General features: G+C 42.6%; 1 protein-coding gene across 2 annotated transcripts; it reads left to right on the top strand.

Moving 5' to 3' along the window:
* Nucleotides 1-338: 338 nt before the first annotated feature.
* Nucleotides 339-6,028, top strand: LOC114307947 (uncharacterized). Of its 2 annotated transcripts, XM_028253444.2 has the most exons (7): nt 392-656; nt 1,698-1,760; nt 1,973-2,093; nt 2,277-3,184; nt 3,294-3,399; nt 4,304-4,509; nt 5,529-6,028. In XM_028253444.2, the coding sequence occupies exons 4-7, from the start codon at nt 2,427-2,429 to the stop codon at nt 5,797-5,799; spliced, it is 1,341 nt and encodes a 446-aa protein (XP_028109245.2). In that variant the 5' UTR covers nt 392-656; nt 1,698-1,760; nt 1,973-2,093; nt 2,277-2,426; the 3' UTR covers nt 5,800-6,028. The 2 variants fall into 2 exon arrangements, with proteins under 2 accessions (XP_028109239.2, XP_028109245.2); XM_028253438.2 differs by lacking the exon at nt 1,698-1,760 and having other exon boundaries at nt 339-656.
* The last annotated feature ends 14,954 nt before the right edge of the window (nt 6,029-20,982 follow it).

The raw sequence follows: 20,982 nt of genomic DNA, 5'->3' as shown, positions 1-20,982 counted from the left end.
ATTATTCTAAATATACTAATTTTTTTATTTCATATTTTAATTAAAAAATTAAAAAATTAATGAAATAACATATTCTAAAATGAAACCTTAATCATTCATTTGACAAAAAAATTTGACACTTAGGCCTTGTTTGGAAACAGGTTAATTTAGTAATTTTTTGGCTAATTGACTAAAAAGGTAGGTAAAATAAACTTGTATGTTTAGGATGACTTTTTGACTAATTACGAAAAACTGTACAAAAAATAGAGAGAAGTCATAATTATTAACTTTTTGATATAACTAATTAACTAATTTAATAATTTTTGACTAATTGACTAAAAAAAAGTAACATCCCAACCGAGGCCTTACATCATTTTCCAAATTTTAAAGGTGGCAGAAGAAGCACGCAGGAGGGAGAGTTGAGAATTCCAAGAAGAGAGAGAGAGAGAGATATGCCATTGTATTGTATGTATGTATCTCCATCATCATATACGTATATATATATAGAGAGAGAGAGCGTTATTTGCGTGCAGAATTATAGAAAGAGAAAGATCCTCTTTTCTGCTCTCTTCTCCTCCTAGAAAAGAGGACAAACTTGGGCATCTTCTTCTCTGCCAAACTACATCCAAATTATTTTCAAAGCACAGAAGAGCTTCTCAATAATCTCTTTTCCTCAGGTAACATAACTGTCTTCTTCTTTTCTTTTTTTTTTCTTTTTTTTTTTTTGGTTTTGATGATTATGCAGCATTATCATGTTTTCTTTCCGTTTGCTGCATACAAGGTGTGGTGTTTTCTAAGTATCTACATAAATCTATACTTGTGGTTGTATTCTAGGTTTTGTAGTCGTCGATCTATCTCTTTCTCTTACAATTTTAGACTGATTTCAATTTCCAACTTTTGATTTGACAATTCGTGAATCAGTGATATCGATTGATTGATTATTGATATTCAGATTCATGACTCCTTCCTCCTGGAACATAGGGGAAGGAAGGGGCAAAATTGTCATTTAGAATTTGCCCCTTTGCTTTTTGTCTAGATGGCACATCAATTAATTAGCGGCTCATCTTACGTTTCAACTTCGTGAATTGAGCGTAATTAGTCCGCGTTGTCCTATGTTTGCTTTCTCCATTTTTAAATTCTAATAATAATAATAAGTTGGTTCAAACACACGCTTTCGTTTAGCAGACTCGTTAAAAAAATCATTTTCAGTGGTCTTTTTCAATTTTTATTTAATTTTTCTTTAAAAAATTACGAGGATGAAAATTGAATTGAGACTAAAAAAAGCCGTTACAGACGCACGAAAAAAAAAGCTGCTAAAACACTTTTCAATTAATTTTTTTTTTTTAAATCTGTGGTGCAATTAATGCTCCTAAAAAAATTGAAGAAGTCCACTAAAAAAGATTAAAAAACTGATTGAATTGTGGTTCCAAACAATCTTAATTTTTGTATGAATTTGTTTTTAAACTGCCTTTTTTTTTAGGTGGGAAACTAACTCCAATTTAAGATCTCTATTTAAAATTTTTGGTTTTTCAATTAAAAGTTTTAATGTATGATATTGTCTTTTGAGAGGTAGCCATATGCTCAAAAATTTCTTTTTACACCCAATTTATGTTTTGAGAAGAAAATTGGCAAGTTTATTAAGAAGTTCTCCTATTTAACACCTCCCTTTCCCTTTTCATGTGACCAAACCAACCCCATATTACCATTCATGTGAACAGACTTTGGAAGCCCCACATGGGTTTGGAGGACCATCTCTAATTATTAAAGCCAAGGGAAAAAAGGTGAACAGAACAAGCGGTGTAATAATTTTCTTGGGTTTGTGCTAGCCTGGACTGGACACATCCTGAAGACAAACGCTAGCCATACATTATTCAACTTTTATTCTTTAATTTGTATTTCTTAATTCATAATCCTAATATACCCTGTTTTGTGTTTTATGTAAATGAATCACAAATTAATAATGGATTTATATTTCTATTTCCTTTTCTTGCAGGACGTGTTCTTGGGTCAGCCTGTGGTGGCGATACGTGTCTAGCACTGCTCGGGCTGTCAATCAACGTGTTGATTTTGACAGCCCGATTTTATTGGAAACAATTCCCCAAACCCTGGACCAGGTAAGCACATACTATCAATCAACAACCAGTTTACACCAAGTTTGACTTGGCCTTCTATATTTCTCATGTTTTCCTCATGTTTATTCCAAGCTCTTTTTGTTGGTCAATGAATGAACATGAAATATTGTAGGACCTAAAGTTATTAAATTTGTTCATGGATATTTATATGCTAGTTTCTTGCAGGTGGTTCTGGGATTGCTGGGTTATTATAATACTTGTTGAATTCAAATTTGCAGTTTTTTCGGGATTTCTATTTTTTGGCGAGTTGGTAATTGTTGTGTATGAGCGTTTCTTTGGCTCTGGTATGAGAAATTGTGAAGTTTGTGCACAATCATGGGTTCCTTGTCGGGAATCCTTCAACGACCTGTAGTTGCGGCTGCTGCTGTTGCCATAGCTTCTGTTTCTGCTGATATTCATGATAAATTGCGGCTTCCCAAATCATTAGATTCTAGTTCCTCCTCAGGAAAATCCCATTCTTTTATTTCTGATTCATTAGAAGAAATAAAGTCATCATGTGTGTCTAACATATCAGTTTCCAAGCTTGCAAACTTGCCATTTATAACCAGAATACCAGTACCTGTTCCTAACTTAGCACAACCAATTCCCAATTCTGATCGTAGCTTTGTTCCAAAATTTATGGGTTCTCCTGTTGCTTCTACTCCTGCTCTGCTCAACTCATATCAGTCTGCAGAATTGGCTAAATCTGCAAAACCAACTGCATATACACATTCTGTTCCCACCTCTAGCTCATCATCAGAGGTTCTGTACAGATGGCATCTGCCGGAGCCTAAGGCCGTTGATATATCAGGTAATGCTGATTGTTCATCAGCGAAGTCCAGGACGGTAGTCATTTTACTTGGATGGTTAGGTGCAAAGCAAAAGCATCTAAACAGATACGCAGAGTGGTATACCTCAAGAGGGTTTCATGCCATTACATTTACTTTTCCCATGGCTGAGATTCTCAGTTACCAGGTTGGTGGAAAAGCTGAACAACACATAGACTCTCTTGTTAACCATCTTGCCGATTGGATGGAGGAGGAGTATGGAAAGAATCTAGTTTTTCACACTTTTAGCAACACGGGATGGTTAACGTGAGCATTGCTTCCTCCCTCCTCTCTCATACACATGCATGACTTCCATATTTTTTTCTTTTTTCCTTTTAACTGTTTTACTTGATTTGTTTGGTTGGTTGACTTACAGATATGGAGTTATTCTTGAAAAGTTTCAGAAACAGGATCCTTCTCTAATGGGAAGAATTAAGGGATGTATTGTGGATTCTGCTCCTGTTGCAGCCCCTGATCCACAGGTGAATGATGTTTGCAATTGTATGAGATTCATTGTTGACAAGATAAGATGTGCTCTCAGTGTACATAAGAAATGTATTATTGTCTAGTTGATCTCTCGTACTTGTGGCAGTCTTAATTTGACACACAGTAAAGGGTTCTCTAAGAGAATTAATTTGGTTTTGCTTGGACAAGATCGCATTGTTATGAAAATTATGTTAATTGATACAATGCTAGTGAAAGATTTTGTTTAGCCATATGCATAATGACTGTTTGAAGGTGATCGATAAGATGTTGACCGTGAGAAAGTTAGGAATCTGTAATTGAAGGGCAAATGTTTTGCCGCTTTTTCTTATCTCCTAGGTGTTTGCCAAGCAATAGCATTCTCTCATGTACATTTGCAGATTTTGAACTGTCAGTGATTGTTCTTTAGATGTCTTCTCTCTCATTTTCTTTTAGGCCTGTATCCTTGTGCTCTTTCATTATTTTTCTCTTCCTTCTCATTGAAAGTGCCCTTTATTGCTAGACATTTATGCGACTCTAGTATATTCAAAACTATTATTAGATATGAAAGCTTTTAATTTGTACTTTTATTTTCCATTTGGGGTTTATTGCTAGACATTTATGCGACTCTAATATCCTCCTCAAAACAACATCAGATATGAAAGCTTTTAATTTGTATCTTTTTTCCATTTGGGTTGATTTTTTTTTGTGGGTGTAGTTTCACCATTTTGATTGGTGCTTTTTGTCTCGAGGCAAAGGGATTGTTAAGGAAAGCCTTAGGTATTTTGATTGATAGGTGTCCCACTGTTTATTTCACTTTCTGGAACTTCCGAGTTAGGATGTTCTTCTTTTATTTTTTCTTGTGAGTTTCTGTACTTGTGAGCTTGCTGGAAAACGTTATTAAACTTATTTGCTTATATACAGGTTTGGGCTTCAGGTTTCTCTGCTGCTTTCTTAAAAAAGAATAGTGTGGCAACAAAAGGAGTCAGAAGCTCAAATGAACCAGGTGTGAATTTGTCAATTGGTGCAACAACAGTTGCAGAAGCTAAACCTGCAGTGACTGAAGCAGCTTTGTTATTGGTGTTGGAGAAGTTCTTTGAGGTGGTTTTGAATCTTCCTAAAATAAATAGGTAATTGATCTTCTTGAAGTAGGCAATCATTGTCTCTCCATAAATTTGGCAAAATTTATTTGACTTGCAATTGCTTGGAAAATTGTAATATATGTTTGGGACAATTACAAAAAAAAAAAAAAAAAAAAAAAAAAAACAGTTTTTGACCGTGGTAAAAATTCTGATTTTTTAATTTTGTCAATCTAAGCCCTGAACTCTTAATTTGTTTTCAATCTGAACTATTTGTCTATTTCCGTTAACTAAAACCGACAAAAAAAAATAGTATACTAGCCATTGAACTTAATATAGGTAAACATAAAATGTCTAAAATACCCATTTTCATTGAGTTTAATGACTAAAATATTAAATTTTCTGTCGATTTTACTTAATGAAAATAGATAAATGGTTCAGATTGAAAATAAATCAAAAAGTTCAGATTTATTTTGTTATTATAAGAGTCAAACCTTGGTGGTGGTTTTTATTTTTTTTTTATTTTTTTTTTTTTGGGTGTTGATAATTTTCCCCATAAAAGTTACATTTGTTTGTAGCAGAAATTTCATTAATCAAAATCCATTGTTTTTTTTCAAAAAAAATTGGCCTACTAAATTTAAGGTGATGGGTTCAACCTTGAGGGCAAGCCACTCGTGCAAATTATGTCAAAGTGTGCGCCCAATCTACTCCCCTCCCAGACCCTTATCTAATGGGAACTAAATTAGGGTTGTACATTTTATTTTGATATATGCTTCTGTGAAGTTAATCCATGGAACAATGCTATATGTACCAATTAATGTACTAACTAACAGATGATGTGGCATAATTTTAGAAGTTTTGGGTATTTATAATTTGTATAATAGGTGGGATCAGTAATAATAGCATAACACTATTTGGTACACTAGTGTGTATATTAATTGGTGCATGTAGCACCACTGTAATCCATGAGGCCAACCATTGAATTATGTGTCATGTTTAATTTCATTGTTCACCTTTTGTTTTGAACTTGATATTGGTATTGACATCTATATCTTTTCATCAAATTTCAGGAGACTCTCTGAGGTATTGGGCTTGTTGACATTGAGGCAACCAAGGTGTCCGCAGTTATATATTTACAGTTCTGCAGACAGAGTGATTCCTGCAGGATCTGTGGAGTCTTTTATAGAAGAGCAGCGGAGGACTGGGCATGAGGTCAGGGCTTGCAACTTTGTTTCCACACCCCATGTCGATCATTTCAGAAATGACCCAAAATTATATTCAACTCAGCTCACCCAATTTTTCGATGACTGTGTGCTTGCTTCTTGCGAACATTCTTCCTAAATAGATTGCAGATCAGCTCGTTGATTCTTCTTTTGGCCTATAGGTTTAATACATATACAAATGATATTTAATTCATTTTGTAGAGGTTGTGAATGCAACAGAGGAAGAATAATTGCCTCTTTTTCTATTTTTAGTTTTTTTTCCCCTTATTTATTCGTTTTTGGATACTCATGTTGTTCACTAGTCATAAATTGATCAAATACATAAACGAGTCATCAAATTTGCAGTCTTTGGTATTATGTTGTTATTAGAAGTATGGAGTTGGTGTGTGTTGGATTGATTTCCATATCAGTTTAGTTTTACTATTCCTTTTTGTTGTATCCACTTTTATGATGATTTTAGTCATTCTATTCTTATTCATCTTAACAAATGGGGTAAATTTGTTTGGCCAATTTTTCTCTTTGGCCCTTGAGCTTTGTTTTTTTTCCACTTTGGGCTTTTATATTTCGAGTTTTTCTCATTTTACTCCTAAAGTTAATTTCTGTTAAAAATTAAATAGAAAATGATATATTGACAGTCACGTGCTATAAAAATATTTTATTTTATATAACTTATATCTCTTACATAAACTAAAACTCCAATATAGTAATATATTTTTTATGTATATGACAGTTATTATGACATTTTTTTGTTTAATTTTGAACATAAATTAGTTTTAGGAGTAAATTGAGAAAACTTGAAATATAAAAAGTCAAAGTGAAAAAAGTTAAACTTTAGTTTTAATTCTAGTTTTAATTCTAGCTAGGTTCTTGATGTACTTGCATGGCCTTTTGCTGTGTTTATCCTACTCTTTTTTTTTTTTTTTGTTTCTCAAGAAAGCAGACAAGTTTTTGAGCAATCGGAATGTTGTCATAAAATTTGCACATTAGTTTTCACTAGGAGTTTTGACTTTGGGTACTCAAACAATGCGAGAATGTCTATATGTTTTCATTAAAATTATGAGTAGGAGTTTTGACTCTAGGTTCTTAAAACAATGTGAGAAAAATTATGTTTTGAAAAAATCTTTGCCATGGAAAGAACGTAAAAACTCTTTTTTTTTTCTTTTTTTTTTAACTTGGAGGAAGAGGGTGGGTCATGGGGATGGGGATGGGGATGGGGATGGGGGTTGAGGGTTCGTTTGACCCTAAGCTAATATATTCTCTCTCATTATTTGAGAGATATTTAAGATAGGAGAATTTTTTTTAAAGTTTTTGATATTAAGATTTTATAAAATAAATGACGTATAATATTTTCATAATAGTTAAGATCCCTCAATATTTTCACAAAGAAAATTCGATTCAGAAAAATTTTACCTGACTTAGAGAAATTTTAATTTTCACAGAGAAATTTCTCTAATTTCTTAGAGAAATTTTAAAATTTCTTTGTAAAAATTAAAATTTCTCTGAGTCGAATTTTCTCTGTAAAAATATTAAGGGACCTTGACTAATAAAAAAAAACATCTTAGACCTCTCATACTACACAAAATTAGAGAGGAATATTTCACTAATTTTTCCTATAAGATATTATCAACAAATTAACTGATAACACAAATTAAATCTGTTAATTTATTTAACGGTCTATTAATCAAGGAATTTTTTTTGAAATGTAGTTATAAATCCAAGGGAGTTGTATGCAGTTTTCAGAATCATAGGAGAACTAATGTATAGGGTTTAGAATTTATAAATGCAATTACAAATTTTCCCTCTTAGTTGCTTAATGTATTTCTTTAAATTCTGTTTAGATCATGCATTTATGAAAAAATTTATCAAAGGAAAGAAATGAGTGGAAAAAAAAATTGATTTAATTTCTTCGCTTTATTATTTCTAATATTTTTCTTAAAATATTCTCTTTTCTACATAGATTTATAATCCAAATAAAGTTTTAATGTATAAAAATAAAAAGGAAAAAAAATGAAAAACAAATGTGAGGAGGGTTTGTTTTCCCTAATGTGTTTGTTGTCCCTTGTGCCCCACTTATCTAAGTCATTTATTTATATTAGGACTCGTCTCTTTTTAAGATAAATATGATATATAATAATATAATTATTGTGCCCCATTTATCTAAGGTCCCTCTCCTAGTTTTGATAATGAAATAAATCCATAATAGTATTGTTTGATGTCTAAGGTCCCTCACAAAGAAATTTGATATCTCTATCCTACTGCTCTTCTCTCGCTCTTGTCGATTTCCACTACTAGTTCAAAACCCTAGATCTTTTTCTCTCTCTCTCCTTCCCTAGATCTATCTCTCTCCCACTGACTTGCTCTTTATACTTCTGAACAATGAAAAACATATTACAGAAGAGAAGAGTGAGAGACAAAGGGTTCAAGAAGAATGAAATTTTATTGTCTGAGAATGATACTTCTATCCTTAGTTTAGGACATGTTCAAGGAAAAGCCCAGTGTATGATATCATATTCAGAAAAAAGGAAAGGTTACCTGTCTCTTCGCATGCTCTTAAAGACAGTTCGAGCTTGATCCACTATTCTTGAGATTGCAAACGCATCAAGCAAGATGTTATAAGATTTTTGTGTTGGCCAGCAAAGGACACCAAGTATCAACTATCAAGCAAAGGTAAGAAATCAACGTTGAAGCTTTTTTAAAGTGCAAAATTGTTCTTCTAACACATAATGAGATACTGGGATTTCCATCCATTCTCAACTCATAAAAGAAACGCAGGAATGAATCCAACCTGGCAAACTAACCCAATTCATATATGAATTAATACCAGGTTGACCTCCTCTCATCAGTTTGAACAGTTAGTTTCAGATTTAGCTATATTTAGATCCAAGTAAGGCTTTCGTGCAGACTAAACAAAGTAGTTTCTGATTCAGTTCAAATGTAGCACCTTCGTATTTATCATTGATGAGATATATGATTAGAGATACACAGATGGATTGTGGTTGACCTATATCCAAATGCATTGGGTAATATTTGTTTATAATCTAATAACAAAATGCTCGTGTTTGGTTGGCCACAAATGTAAAATCACTTTTCCCTTAGGCTCGATTAATTATAAACTAGATGAAGATTTTGCGTATAAAATCTCTCTGAAGTCCACTATGGTGGGTTGTGGTTTTGAAAAGAAGGGCATGAATCTTCCAAAGTAGCAACCAGAAGAGTATAGAAGAAAAATATGATTCCCCGACAGTCTTTATAACATGAAAGCTGAATTCATTTTTCAACGTTTCAGATGGAAAAACCCAAGTTAGATACAACTCTGCTGCAAATAGAGAGAAATTCTCTGGATTTCTCTGATTTCAATCTAGAGAATTTCTGTGATCTGTTTGGTTTGGAGAGAATTTCTCTAGTTTTGGACCAGAGAAATTTGTGGATTTGTTAGTAAAAATTGTATTGTTGGCTTACATATTACACAAAGTCAGAGAAATTCTTTGTGAATAGAGCCAGAGAAATTTGTCAACTCAGAGAAATTTTCTCCGACTCTATTCACAAATATTTGGAAATTTCTCTGGATTTCATAAAATAATAGTGTCTTTACAATTCAGAGAAAATTAGTTAAAATAAACCCAGAGAAATTTGAATTTGAACCCATAGAACATTGAACAAAATCATTTCATAAAATAATGTTGTATCTTTACAATCCAGAGAAAATTGGTTAAAACGAATCCAGAGAAATTTGAATTTGAATTTGAACCTAGAGAAAATTGGTTAAAATGACCTAGAGAAATTTGAATTTTCTCTAGGTTGCATCCAGAGAAATTCTTTGAGAAATCCGGAATTTCTCTGGAGAGAATTTCTCTGGATTGAAATTTCTCTAGATCAATGTTGAAGGATCTTAGATATTATGAAAATATTGAATGTCCCTTATGCTATAAAAACTTAATATCAGGGACCCTAAAAAAAAATCCCAAAGATAAAATAAACTATTTAGCTTAATAAGACAAAACATCACATTCAACCCATAATCATTACATTCTTTCTCTCACAAAAAGTCAAAAACTTATTCTAAATAAAACTTTTTAACTCCAAATTAAAACAGTTGTGCTACGTAGCCCGAAATACCTGGGCTTGAATGGCCCTTTTTTTTTTTTTTTTTTTTCTTTTTCCTTGCCTTCCTACGCAGTTTCCTCTCTCTTTCTCTCAAACAGAATTCCACAATCCAAAACCAAGATCCAAAATCAATCCCAAAATAAAAAATAAAATCAGAATCTACATCAAAAAATAGAATCAAAATAAAAAAAAAAAAAAACCAAAATCTATACAAATATTCCAAATATACACAAATCAAAATCAATATCTAAAATCAAAATAAAAAACAGAGGAAGAAGGAGAAGAGCAGAGGAAGAAAACAGAGCAAGAAGGATAGGAGGAAGAAACAGAGGGAAGAAACAAAGATCTGTGTATACATACACACAGATCCGTGTATATACAGATCTATACAGCCTATCGTCTCTGTCATCGCCCATCGTCTTCGTCTTTCTCCCTCCATCCCATCGCCTCTCTTCCTCCCTCTTCTCTATTTCTTCTCTTTTCCCTCTTCCCTGTTTCAGCGAGAAGAAAAGAGAGGAGAAAGTATATATATATATATATATATATATTCAAAACGACGTCGTTTTGAATTTCGAGGCAATCGAGCCTCGAAATTTTGAACCCTCAAGTGTTATTCAAATTAAAAAATTAAAAAATCGATCCTGAGAGGGTGATTTATGATCAGGAGTTGGGCCGAGGTAACGGTCGAGCCGAATGAGAGCCCAACGGTGCATGGGGCCGAGATGAGTGAGTATCCGCCAAAAAGTGGGCTGCCAGAACTTGGGCCGGGCAAAACTTGGGCCGGGCAAAACTTGGGCCAAGTGTGAGCCGCCCCGGACCGAAAAGGAGCTCGACTAGATAGCACTTGTTTGGACCGAGCTGCCTGATCAGGGGATGGTTGAAGCCAGACAAGCTGAGTGACCGGCGCCCGGAAAGGCGTGGTCAACCGAGGAGACTGTTTGACTGGCAGGAAGGCCGACCAAAGGAGGTGCCCGGGCTAGGCTATGCCGGGATGCCGCCTAGCCCGGTCCTCCATGTGTTTATCCAGTTAGGCGCTCGGGTATGAAGCATAGCATGGCCGTGGTAGAGCAGCTCGGCTGCCGAGCTCCAGCTGTGAAGTCAGGCAGTTGAGATTAGGTGATGAACGGCAAGGTTTATGCTGACAGATGGGATAGCAGAGCCACGTGTCAGGAGATGATTGGGAGTGGATATGGGGCTCAGAAGGTATATAAGCATGTCTGCGCCCCCCATACGGACACACGAACATCTCTGTAAGGAATTCTTACACTCAAACACTCTCTTCCTTCTCTCTATCCATCCTAAGGTGTGAGCTAACTTGACCGTCGGAGGGTTTTTCCGGCCACACACCGCCGGGTAGCTCACCGTTACTTGCTCGCAGGTGATCGGACATCGACGGAGCTCGGAAGAAAGGAGTACGGGCTTGCCGGAATATTTGCTCCCCGTACAATTGGCGCCGTCTGTGGGAAAGATTGACAGACAAAACCTTGTCTTCCAGGTTCATCTGATCGTCATCCATGGCGAACAACGACGAGTTTCCGTTGTCCGCCATCGACGGAGCCACCCCGGAGTATACCCGAAGGAGAGAGGGACCTCCTGCCGTCCATCCAATGGCTGACTTGGGGACGGCCACTGGAGGACAGTCAGGAGACGCGCGGGATAAGCGCAGAAGGAGTCATGGTCATTCACGGAGTCCAGACGGTCACCGGCGGAGGAGAGACTCGCACGCCAGGCGACTGGAAAGCAAGTTGAGGGATCAAGATGCTGTCATCCGGCGAATGGCGGCGGAGATGGAAGATCTCAAGCGGCATGTCAAAGGGAAGGGTGTAGTTGGAGTGGGAGACCACAGTGAGCGCACCCCATCCCGCCGTTCAGGCGGTCAGAGTCAACGACATACTCAATCCATATCTATTACCAGAAGTTACCAGGTTGGTGATTCCGACGTGCATGCAGAAAAGTCTAGCGCACAAGACAGCACCTACAAACCCTCACGTCCGGCGACGACGTCGAGGTACTCTTACTCCGCTTAGTCAAAGGATTTACGGGCGGTCTTAAAGGAGCGGGCCCGCCGGCGCGAAGCTCAGAGAATACCTGCTTTCCAGCGGCTATCCTACGGGGTTCACGCCAGCGAGGAGGTCGGAATGCCTCCACCCCGCCAAGCAGTGCCACTCCTTGAGGATATGGACTTGGCCAGGCTGAGTGCCACTCCTTTTTCCCTAGAAATTGAAACAACACCACTTCCGGCAGGCTTCCACCAACCTAAGTTCACACTCTACGACGGAAGAACCGATCCTTACATGCATGTGAGTCACTTCCGACAGGTTATGGCCGGACATAGGCGGAATGACGGACTTATGTGCCTAATCTTCCCGTCAAGTTTGGGCGAGCTGGGCTTAAAGTGGTTCGAGCGGTTGCCGGAAGGGAGCATACAAAGGTGGCATCAGTTGGCCGAGGCGTTTGTTACACGCTTCAAAACCAACACAAAAACACCAAAGGAAGTCGATCACTTGCTAAGTGTCAAGATGGAACCGTGCGACACACTGAAGGCGTACAATTCAAGGTATTGGGAAACCTTCAACGAGATCTTGGATTGCCCGGTCAACCTTGCAATCACGCAATATAAGCGTGGTCTCCCGGTTGGACATAGACTGCGAGACTCGCTTACCATGCACCAGCCGACCTCCATGGGCCAGCTCATGCAGCGCATCAATGAGCACATCCGAGTAGAGGATGACGCGTCAGCTTCTACCGTGAAGGCCACTCCGATAGTAACGGACAAGAAGACAGCAGGCAAAGTGCACGCAGTTGGGCCAGAGTCCAGCCGGTCAGGTGACCGAGCAGAGGAATCGGACCGTGGTTCGAATCGTAAGAACCAGGGTAGAGGACGTCGTAATGACCGGGATGACTACCCCCGAGATGATGTAGCGGACGCAAACAGAAGGATGAAGGCAAGGACTGGCATTACCACGGTCTTCAAGATTCCAATCTATCGCATACTTAATGAGACCCGAGACGAGGAGTATGTCCGGTTTCCTGCTAAGTTGGGCGACGGACAAAAGGGCTATAATCCGCGGTATCGTTGCACGTTCCACCGAGAGAGAGGCCACCGGACTGAGGATTGTTTGCCTTTGCGGCAACACTTGGAAGAACTGGTTGCGGCCGGGCATCTGGACCTTTACATTGATGGCGGCGTGAAGCCGAATCAGGCTCCGGTCGATCCCAGGGGACAGGACGACCGAGACGCACCACCACAAGGAGTTATTAATGTCATCCACGGCATCGTGGAACCGGAGTGTGTCTGCGAACTCTGGGGCATGATAAAGAAGGCATAACATATGAGGGAAGTTTTGTCGGTACAGCCTGCCACCAAAAGGGGGAAGACAGGAGAAAAAGACGTGATTAGTTTCACCTCAAGGGATCTAGAGCGTATCCAGACGCCGCACAACGATGCCCTAGTAGTAACACTACGCGTCAAGGACTTTGATGTTAAGCGGATCTTGATCGATCAGGGAAGCTCGGTCGAGATCATGTACTATGATGCGTTCAAGCAGCTTAAACTCCGGGAGACAGACTTGGCTCCGACAACTTCGCCACTAGTTGGATTCAACTCGCAACCAGAGTGGCCTTTGGGAAAGATTATCCTGCCGGTCAAAGCGGGATCCGTGGTCAAACAAGTTGAGTTTTGGGTGCTGCAAGTGCCTTCGACATACAACCTTATCCTTGGAAGGGGATGGCTACACGCCATGCAAGCCGTGGCATCAACTTTTCACCAAGTAATGAGATTCCCCTCGGCTATGGGGGCAATCGAGGAGATTTGGGGCGATCAGGTCATGTCCAAACAGTGCTTCGTGGCGGTCAACGGAAGCCGGGCTGCCAAAGGATTCGTTCAAATGATTGAGGGACCGGAGGACCAGGGTGTCTTGGATGATGTGGGCACCAAGGCCGAAGATAAGGCTGTTGAGGAATTGGTTGAGGTACGGATTGATACCGAGCAGCCGGACAAGTTCTTCTTGCTCGGTTCAAGTCTCACGGCCATAGAGAGGACCGAGATGATTGAGTTTTTGATGGCGAATATCGAAGTCTTTGCATGGTCGCCTTACGACATGCCTGGCCTCGACCCAAGTTTTATCTGCCATCACCTCAATGTCTTCCCTGGAGCAAAGCCAGTCATCCAGCGAACAAGGACATCGGCGTTGCATCACGCCGAGGTAGTTGCTGAGGAAGTAAAGAACCTGCTTGAGGCACGAGAAATTCAGGAAGTGCACTATCCTCGGTGGATTTCCAACACAGTAGTGGTGCCTAAGAAGAATGGGAAGTGGCGAGTTTGTGTCGACTACAAGACAGTCAACCGAGCTTGTCCCAAAGACAGCTTCCCTTTGCCGCGCATTGACCAGCTAGTGGACTTGACGGCTGGACACAATAGGCTCAGTTTCTTGGATGCGTACCGCGGCTATCACCAGATCGCCATGCATGGGCCTGACCGAGAGATCACCTCTTTCACGACTCCAAGGGGACTCTTCTGCTACCGAGTCATGCCTTTTGGTTTGAAGAACGCCGGGGCAACTTTTCAGAGGATGGTGACCAAAATGTTCGCTCCTCTGCTTGGCCGGACAATGGAGGCTTATATCGATGATATGGTGGTAAAAAGCCGACATGAGGCAAACCATTTGTCCGACTTAGCCGAGATGTTTGCCATTCTAAAGAAGCACAAGCTGCGCTTGAATGCCTCAAAGTGTGCCTTTGGCGTGGGATCCGGAAAATTTTTGGGATTCCTAGTCACAAACCGAGGCATCGAAGCAGACCCTACTCAGATCAGAGCCGTGCAAGAGTTGAAGCAGCCCAGCTCGGCTAAGGACGTGCAGCATCTGGCCGGTATGGCCGCCGCGCTTAATCGATTTATAAGCCGGTCATCAGATCGCTGCCGCCCTTTCTTTCAAGCATTGAAGTCAAAGTTCTCATGGGACGACGAGTGTGACCGAGCTTTGGCCGAGCTCAAGGACTATTTGTCTTCTCCACCGCTGTTGGTTACACCAGAGCCGGGTGAGGAACTCTACCTTTACCTTGCCGTCTCCCAGCACGCAGTCAGTGCGGTGCTAGTCCGGGCTGAAGGAATCAAGCACCTCTCAATTTTTTATGTCAGCAAAACTTTGTTACCGGCAGAGTCGAGATACTTGCCGTTGGAGAAGCTTGCTCTGGCCTTGATGATGGCTTCAAGAAAATTGGCGCACTATTTCCACGCCCATACCATCGTCGTACTGACCGAGTATCCCCTCAAAGCTTTGTTTGAACGCGCGGACTTTTCAGGCCGAATTCTTAAGTGGGCAGTCGAGTTGGGACAGTTTGATGTGAAGTTCCAGCCGCGCACCGTTATCAAAGCCCAGACCTTGGCAGATTTTGTCGCCGAGCTCTCACCTGGCACTCATCCGGTATGCCCGGTCGACATTACCGAGGCAGATGATGAGATGCACGCAATGCCAACCGAGGTACAACCAGTTGGAGGAGGTAGCGCCGCAGAGTTAGCGCGCACCATCGAAGTTCCCTCGGTTTGCACGGTCATACCACCCGGTGCTGCGATGACGGAGTTGTGTATCACCAACCCATCCACTCTGTCCGGTCCAGCATCAACAAGGGGGGAAGAGATTGAACCACACCGCTCAGAACCTGATGATTCGCCTACGAACTTGAGCATTACGGATCAACTCGCTGAGTCCGGTGCCGAATCATCAAGGGGGGAAGGAATGGATCCACACAGCTCAGAGCCTGCGGCCGGCTTCGCACCGCAACCTGATGATTCGCCCATGGACTTGAGCATTACCGAACAACTTGCTGAGTCCGGTGTCGAATCACCAAGGGGCACTGAATTTGAACCGGTCAACACCGAACTAGACACCGCACAGCCGAGCAGTTGTGATCCCATTGCCCTTCGCAACTCTCAGGACCTATCCGACTGCTGGAAGCTTTTTGTGGGGGACATGTGGAAGCTTTTTGTTGATGGAGCGTCCAACCGCCATGGTGCCGGCCTAGGTATCGTTCTTATCTCCCCGGATGGCCTAACCATTGAACATTCTATCACGCTTGGCTTCCCGGCATCTAACAACGAAACTGAGTACGAGGCACTTCTCGCCGGGCTCAAGAGCGCAATTCAAATGAAGGCTGCCGAGCTCCTGGTGTACAGTGATTCCCAGCTTGTGGTTAACCAAGTTTCTGGGATTTATGAAGCAAAGGACGAAAGGATGGCGAAGTACCAGGCTCTGGTCAGGGAACATATCAAGCAGTTTGAGGCAATTAGAGTCCAACAGATTGGCCGGGAAGAAAACAGCCGAGCTGATGAACTGGCCGGTCTCGTTTCTATGGTGGATAATGCTTTTCCAAACCCTCTTTTGATTGACTTTCTTCCGCGGCCAAGCATTGAACACGCCGGGCAGACAGATGTACTCTGCGCCGCGCTCGGTCCCTCCTAGATGGACCCCTTGATCTTGTTCCTCAGAGACCGGACTCTTCCAACTGACAAGAAAGAAGCACACAAAATCCGGGTGAAGTCAGAGCGGTTTTGGCTCTCTTCATCTGGCGCGTTATATAAGAAGTCCTTCACTGGTCCTTATTTAAAGTGCGTGCACCCGAATAGTGTGGAGGCCTTCCTGTACGAAATTCATGAAGGCATTTGTGGCAGCCACATAAGAGGCAGGTCCTTGGCCTACCGTGCTATTTCGTAGGGATACTGGTGGCCGTGCATGCAGGCCGACGCACAAAAATATGTCCGCAAGTGCGAAAAATGCCAGAAATTCGCCCATCAGATCCACCAGCCTGCCAGGGAACTTCTTCCCCTCACCAGTCCTTGGCCCTTCGCCATGTGGGGGCTAGATATAGTGGGACCACTGCCAACAGCACCGGGCAACCGGAAATTCTTCATCGCGGCCACAGATTACTTCACAAAGTGGGTTGAAGCTGAGCCCTTGGCAACCATTAAAGAGAAAGACGTGAAGCGGTTTGTCTGGCAGAACGTGGTCACGCGGTTTGGCGTCCCCAAGATTTTGATCTCTGACAACGACACCCAGTTTGACGGTCGCCTATTCAGAGGATTTTGTGAAGATTTGAAGATGGAATTCTACAACTCCACCCCGGCTTACCCGCAGTCCAATGGTCAAGCCGAAGCATCGAACAAGACTATACTGGATGGGTTGAAGAAACGACTGGAAAAGGCCAAGGGCAAATGGGCTGAGGAATTACCTAGCGTCCTTTGGGCATACCGAACAACCCCGCGACGTTCTACTGGGGAAACTCCATTTGCTTTGGCTTACGGCATGGAGGCGGTCATACCCTTGGAAGTTGAAATGCCCACCCTTAGAAGCGAGAGTTTTGAGCCCGAGCTGAACACCGAGGCTATTGCCTTGGAGCTGGACCTAGTGGACGAGCGTTGGGAGAAGGCCCTCATCCATGTGGCCGCCTACCAACAGGAGCTCTCAAAGAAGTATAACAAGACGGTGCACCCCAGACCGTTCAAAGTTGGTGATTGGGTTTTGAGGAAGATTATGGGCAACACCCTGGTGCCAGGAGAAGGCAAACTAGGGGCAAATTGGGAAGGACCCTACAAGATCACTGGTCTGGCGGGCAAGGGGGCTTACCACTTGGAGGATTTAGAGGGAAGAGCAATACCCCGGCCATGGAATGCGGCCAACTTGAAACTGTATTATTTTTAAGCTTCTGCTTTCTTTTCTTGTGCAAAGGAATTTTTTGGCTTGCACCACAGCATGTAATTCTTTTTGTCAATTTATAGAAGTAATTTTGCTTTAGCACTTGGACTGTTGTTTTAATGTTACGGACCATGATAATGTACTCCGGTTGGAAGAGTTGGTGTTTTGTCCAACTTTGGATTCCCAACCGAGATGATGTACTCCGATTGGAAGAGTTGGTGTTTTGTCCAACTTTGGATTCCCAACCGAGATGATGTACTCCGGTTGGAAGAGTTGGTGTTTTGTCCAACTTTGGATTCCCAACCGAGATAATGTACTCCGGTTGGAAGAGTTGGTGTTTTGTCCAACTTAGGATTCCCAAACGAGATGATGTACTTCGGTTGGAAGAGTTGGTGTTTTGTCCAACTTCGGATTCCCAACCGAGATGATGTACTCCGGTTGGAAGAGTTGGTGTTTTGTCCAACTTCGGATTCCTAACCGAGATGATGTACTCCGGTTGGAAGAGTTGGTGTCTCGTCCAACTTTGCATTCCCAACCGAGATGGTTATTTCGGTTCATGAATTTGTTTTGTTCTGCTTAAGTGCTTCATTCGAGGTGTGAATTCCAGTCGACGAGGTGTTTTGTTCAAATAATGATTTACACCGAGATGTTTTGATGAAGATAACTTGGATGAATACCGTGCAAACACTTAGCAAAATTTGAACTTTTCATTGATAAGAAAATCACTACAGAAGGTGGGGACAGAGCCCGGTTACATCAAAAGTGTTGAAAGCAAAAATACAAAAAAGAAAAGAAAACTAAACTAAGGGAGATAGATTGGTGAATTCGTCCTTGCCGGCATCCAGGTTAATGGTTGGACTGGTATCTTGGGCACCGGGCTCCTCATTGCCGGGCTGCTCTTGCACCTCGGCCTCTTCTTCCTCAGAATCTGTCTCCCCTTCTCCTTCTTCAAGTCCTTCCTCGGCCTCAGCCTGCAAAGCGCTGAAGACGTCGTTTGCATAAGGCACGAGGTAGACCGGTAGCGAAGCTGGAGGAGGGTTGGCAAATACGTCGGTGTCAGTGCCCTGGCCGAGGTGTTCGCAAGCGGATTTCCAGCCAGCCTTGAAGTATATGTCTTGTGTTGCAAAGACTTGCTTCTTGTAGCTCTGCTCGGCCTCGTTGAAACCCGTGTTATTGGCAGCCCGGCAAGCCTTCTTTTTCGACTTCTTCAGGGTGTCCACCTCGGTCTGGAGCTCATTTTGTTTTTTCTCGGCCGCATTCAGCTGACCGAGCAGTCTGTTATTATCAGCGTTGGCTATCTCAAGGGAAGCCTTAGCCCGGCCGAGCTCGGCTTGAAGGCTCTCAACCTGGCTGGCTGTGTCGTTTGCCTTTTGCCTAAGCCGGTGGATGCGCTCCAAAACCAGGTGTTGTTTTTGAATGGCCTGAAAAAAGCAAACTTGATTAGAAACGGAACCGGGCAAACACTTGGGAAAATTTTCAGAGCTGCATTGACTTACCCTAGCCATGGACTTCACTGATGACTTGACCAACCGAGTGTCAGGGACGTGGTCGCTGCCGACCACGTCGCTCGGTAGTAGGAATGCTTTGGACAGATCAAAGGCGAGCAGATGCTCTTTGTCAGCCTTGATCGAAGCCGTTGCCGGGATGTCTTGACCCCGGTGCTTCAACTGGGGGCGCCAGGCCGGTACTGGAGTGGGGGCGTCAGTTGGATGCTCGGTAGTTAGCTCGGCGACTAACTCGGCGGATGGGTCTGCCCGAGCTCTTTTCCCGGTGCGCCGTGCAGAGGGTTCTCGGCTGGATTGCCCGGCGGATTGAGAGGCAAGGGCGACCACAGCGCTACTGGATTGACCGGCGGCTGGCGACCGGGTTACAACGCTTGGCAGCTCGGCGGATGTGGCGGTGAGTAGGTTCTTGATTCTGCTGCGTTTGGCCATCTCTTGTTCCTCGGTCAGGCGAATGAGTGGAACGTCTGGAAAGGTAGGATCTGGAGGTGGCGAAGGAGCTCGGAGGAAATCAGTTACTCTACTCCGATGTGGAGCAGAATACCTGTAGGTCGGGGTGTAGCCGAGTAAATCGTTGCAATCTCGGTGGGGATACCGAAGCACGATCCGAATTGCCTCAACGTTTGGAAATTGATAGTTGGCTTGTAAGGCTTGGATTGCTGCAAAAGAAACAGGAAAACCGGTTAGTTACAGAGTAAAGAGTTATGCTGACCGAGCAAGTTTGAGGGGCTTACACGAAGAACCGAAGTCCTTGTTTATAAACCAGCCCGGCACCTCGGCTGTCTCGTAATTGCCTGACACCCAGAAAAAATCGTCGTCGTGAAGATCTTTATCCAGGGTGCCGGTTACAATTTTTTCTTTGCCCGGTCTTATCTTCAAGTAATATGCTAGGCCGTCGCCGGTGTGGCCCATTGTGTATTGCCTCAATATCTCGGCTAGACCTAAGTTGGTGCCTAGCCGATTGTTCAATTCGTGAACACCGTTGATAATTCTATAGGTATTGGTGGACACCTGTGTGGGTGCCAGCCCGGTGCGGCGAAGGAACTCGGTGATAAGAGGGTTGAGCGGGAAACGGAGGCCCCCTTCGACAATTGAGAGCACGGTGAAGGGGCATTGGTCAAGTCTGCCCCAGGGTGTGGTCTCTTATTCAGCCAGTTCGAGATGAACATCGGCCGGGATGCCGTAATCCTCTCTGAAAGCAGCTAGCGCGGCCGGAGTATCCACTAGGAAGCGGAATTTCCCCATTTGTGGCCGGCCTAGTGTATCCCGGCTGAAGGGTTTGGCACTGGCTATTGGATGCTGCTCGGTCCTGAGAGCCTCAGGAATGACAGTGGTCCCCTTGGACTCTGCAGGAAAAGGATGGTAAGTGTTAAGTGTGAGCGCGGTCGCGCAAAAGGAGCTGGATTTTAGCTCGGTCATTAAAAGTACCAAACCACCTTGGTTGTCTACTCTATCTAAGGAGCCCAGTCGCCCAAGCAGACCAGATGTTAGCCCGGTTGAGCGACCAAGTCCTTTTGTTATCTCGGTTTTTGCTGGGGTTGAGACAAACATGTTATTTGCTCGGTCAGATTGGTTTTTTGGATCAAAAGAAGACCAGGAGCCCGGTTCGCTCCAGTTCTTCAGTGTTCTTCAGGAAGAAGAAGAACACCAAGAACAGTGGAAGGTTTGGGACGGATTCTATGGCCTATGCCCTAAAAGCTACGTTTTTGTGCCCTAATGTGTGTAATATGAAAGAAAATAGCAACAAAATAAGGGTAGAATGACTTACCAGTGAAGGGCAGGGCCTAATCCCCCAAACACGAAGAATGGCAGAAGAGGACGAGTCAGGAATGCTAGAGCTCTGAGGTCGAATATCGGAGTGGCAGTAGGTGGAGTTGGAGTTTGGGGGGGTCTTGTATGTATAGGCAGAAGGGAGCCCGCCCAAATTCAAATTCTGGCAAAAACGGCGGGTTGGCTGCCCGATGACCAATGGCAGCCCGCCACGTGTCCCCATTTATGGCTGCGTCA

This window comes from Camellia sinensis, chromosome 11 (genome assembly GCF_055761805.1).
Source record: "Camellia sinensis isolate YWXY chromosome 11, ASM5576180v1, whole genome shotgun sequence".
NCBI lineage: Eukaryota > Viridiplantae > Streptophyta > Magnoliopsida > Ericales > Theaceae > Camellia > Camellia sinensis.
This window is presented reverse-complemented; position numbering and strand designations above follow the sequence as displayed.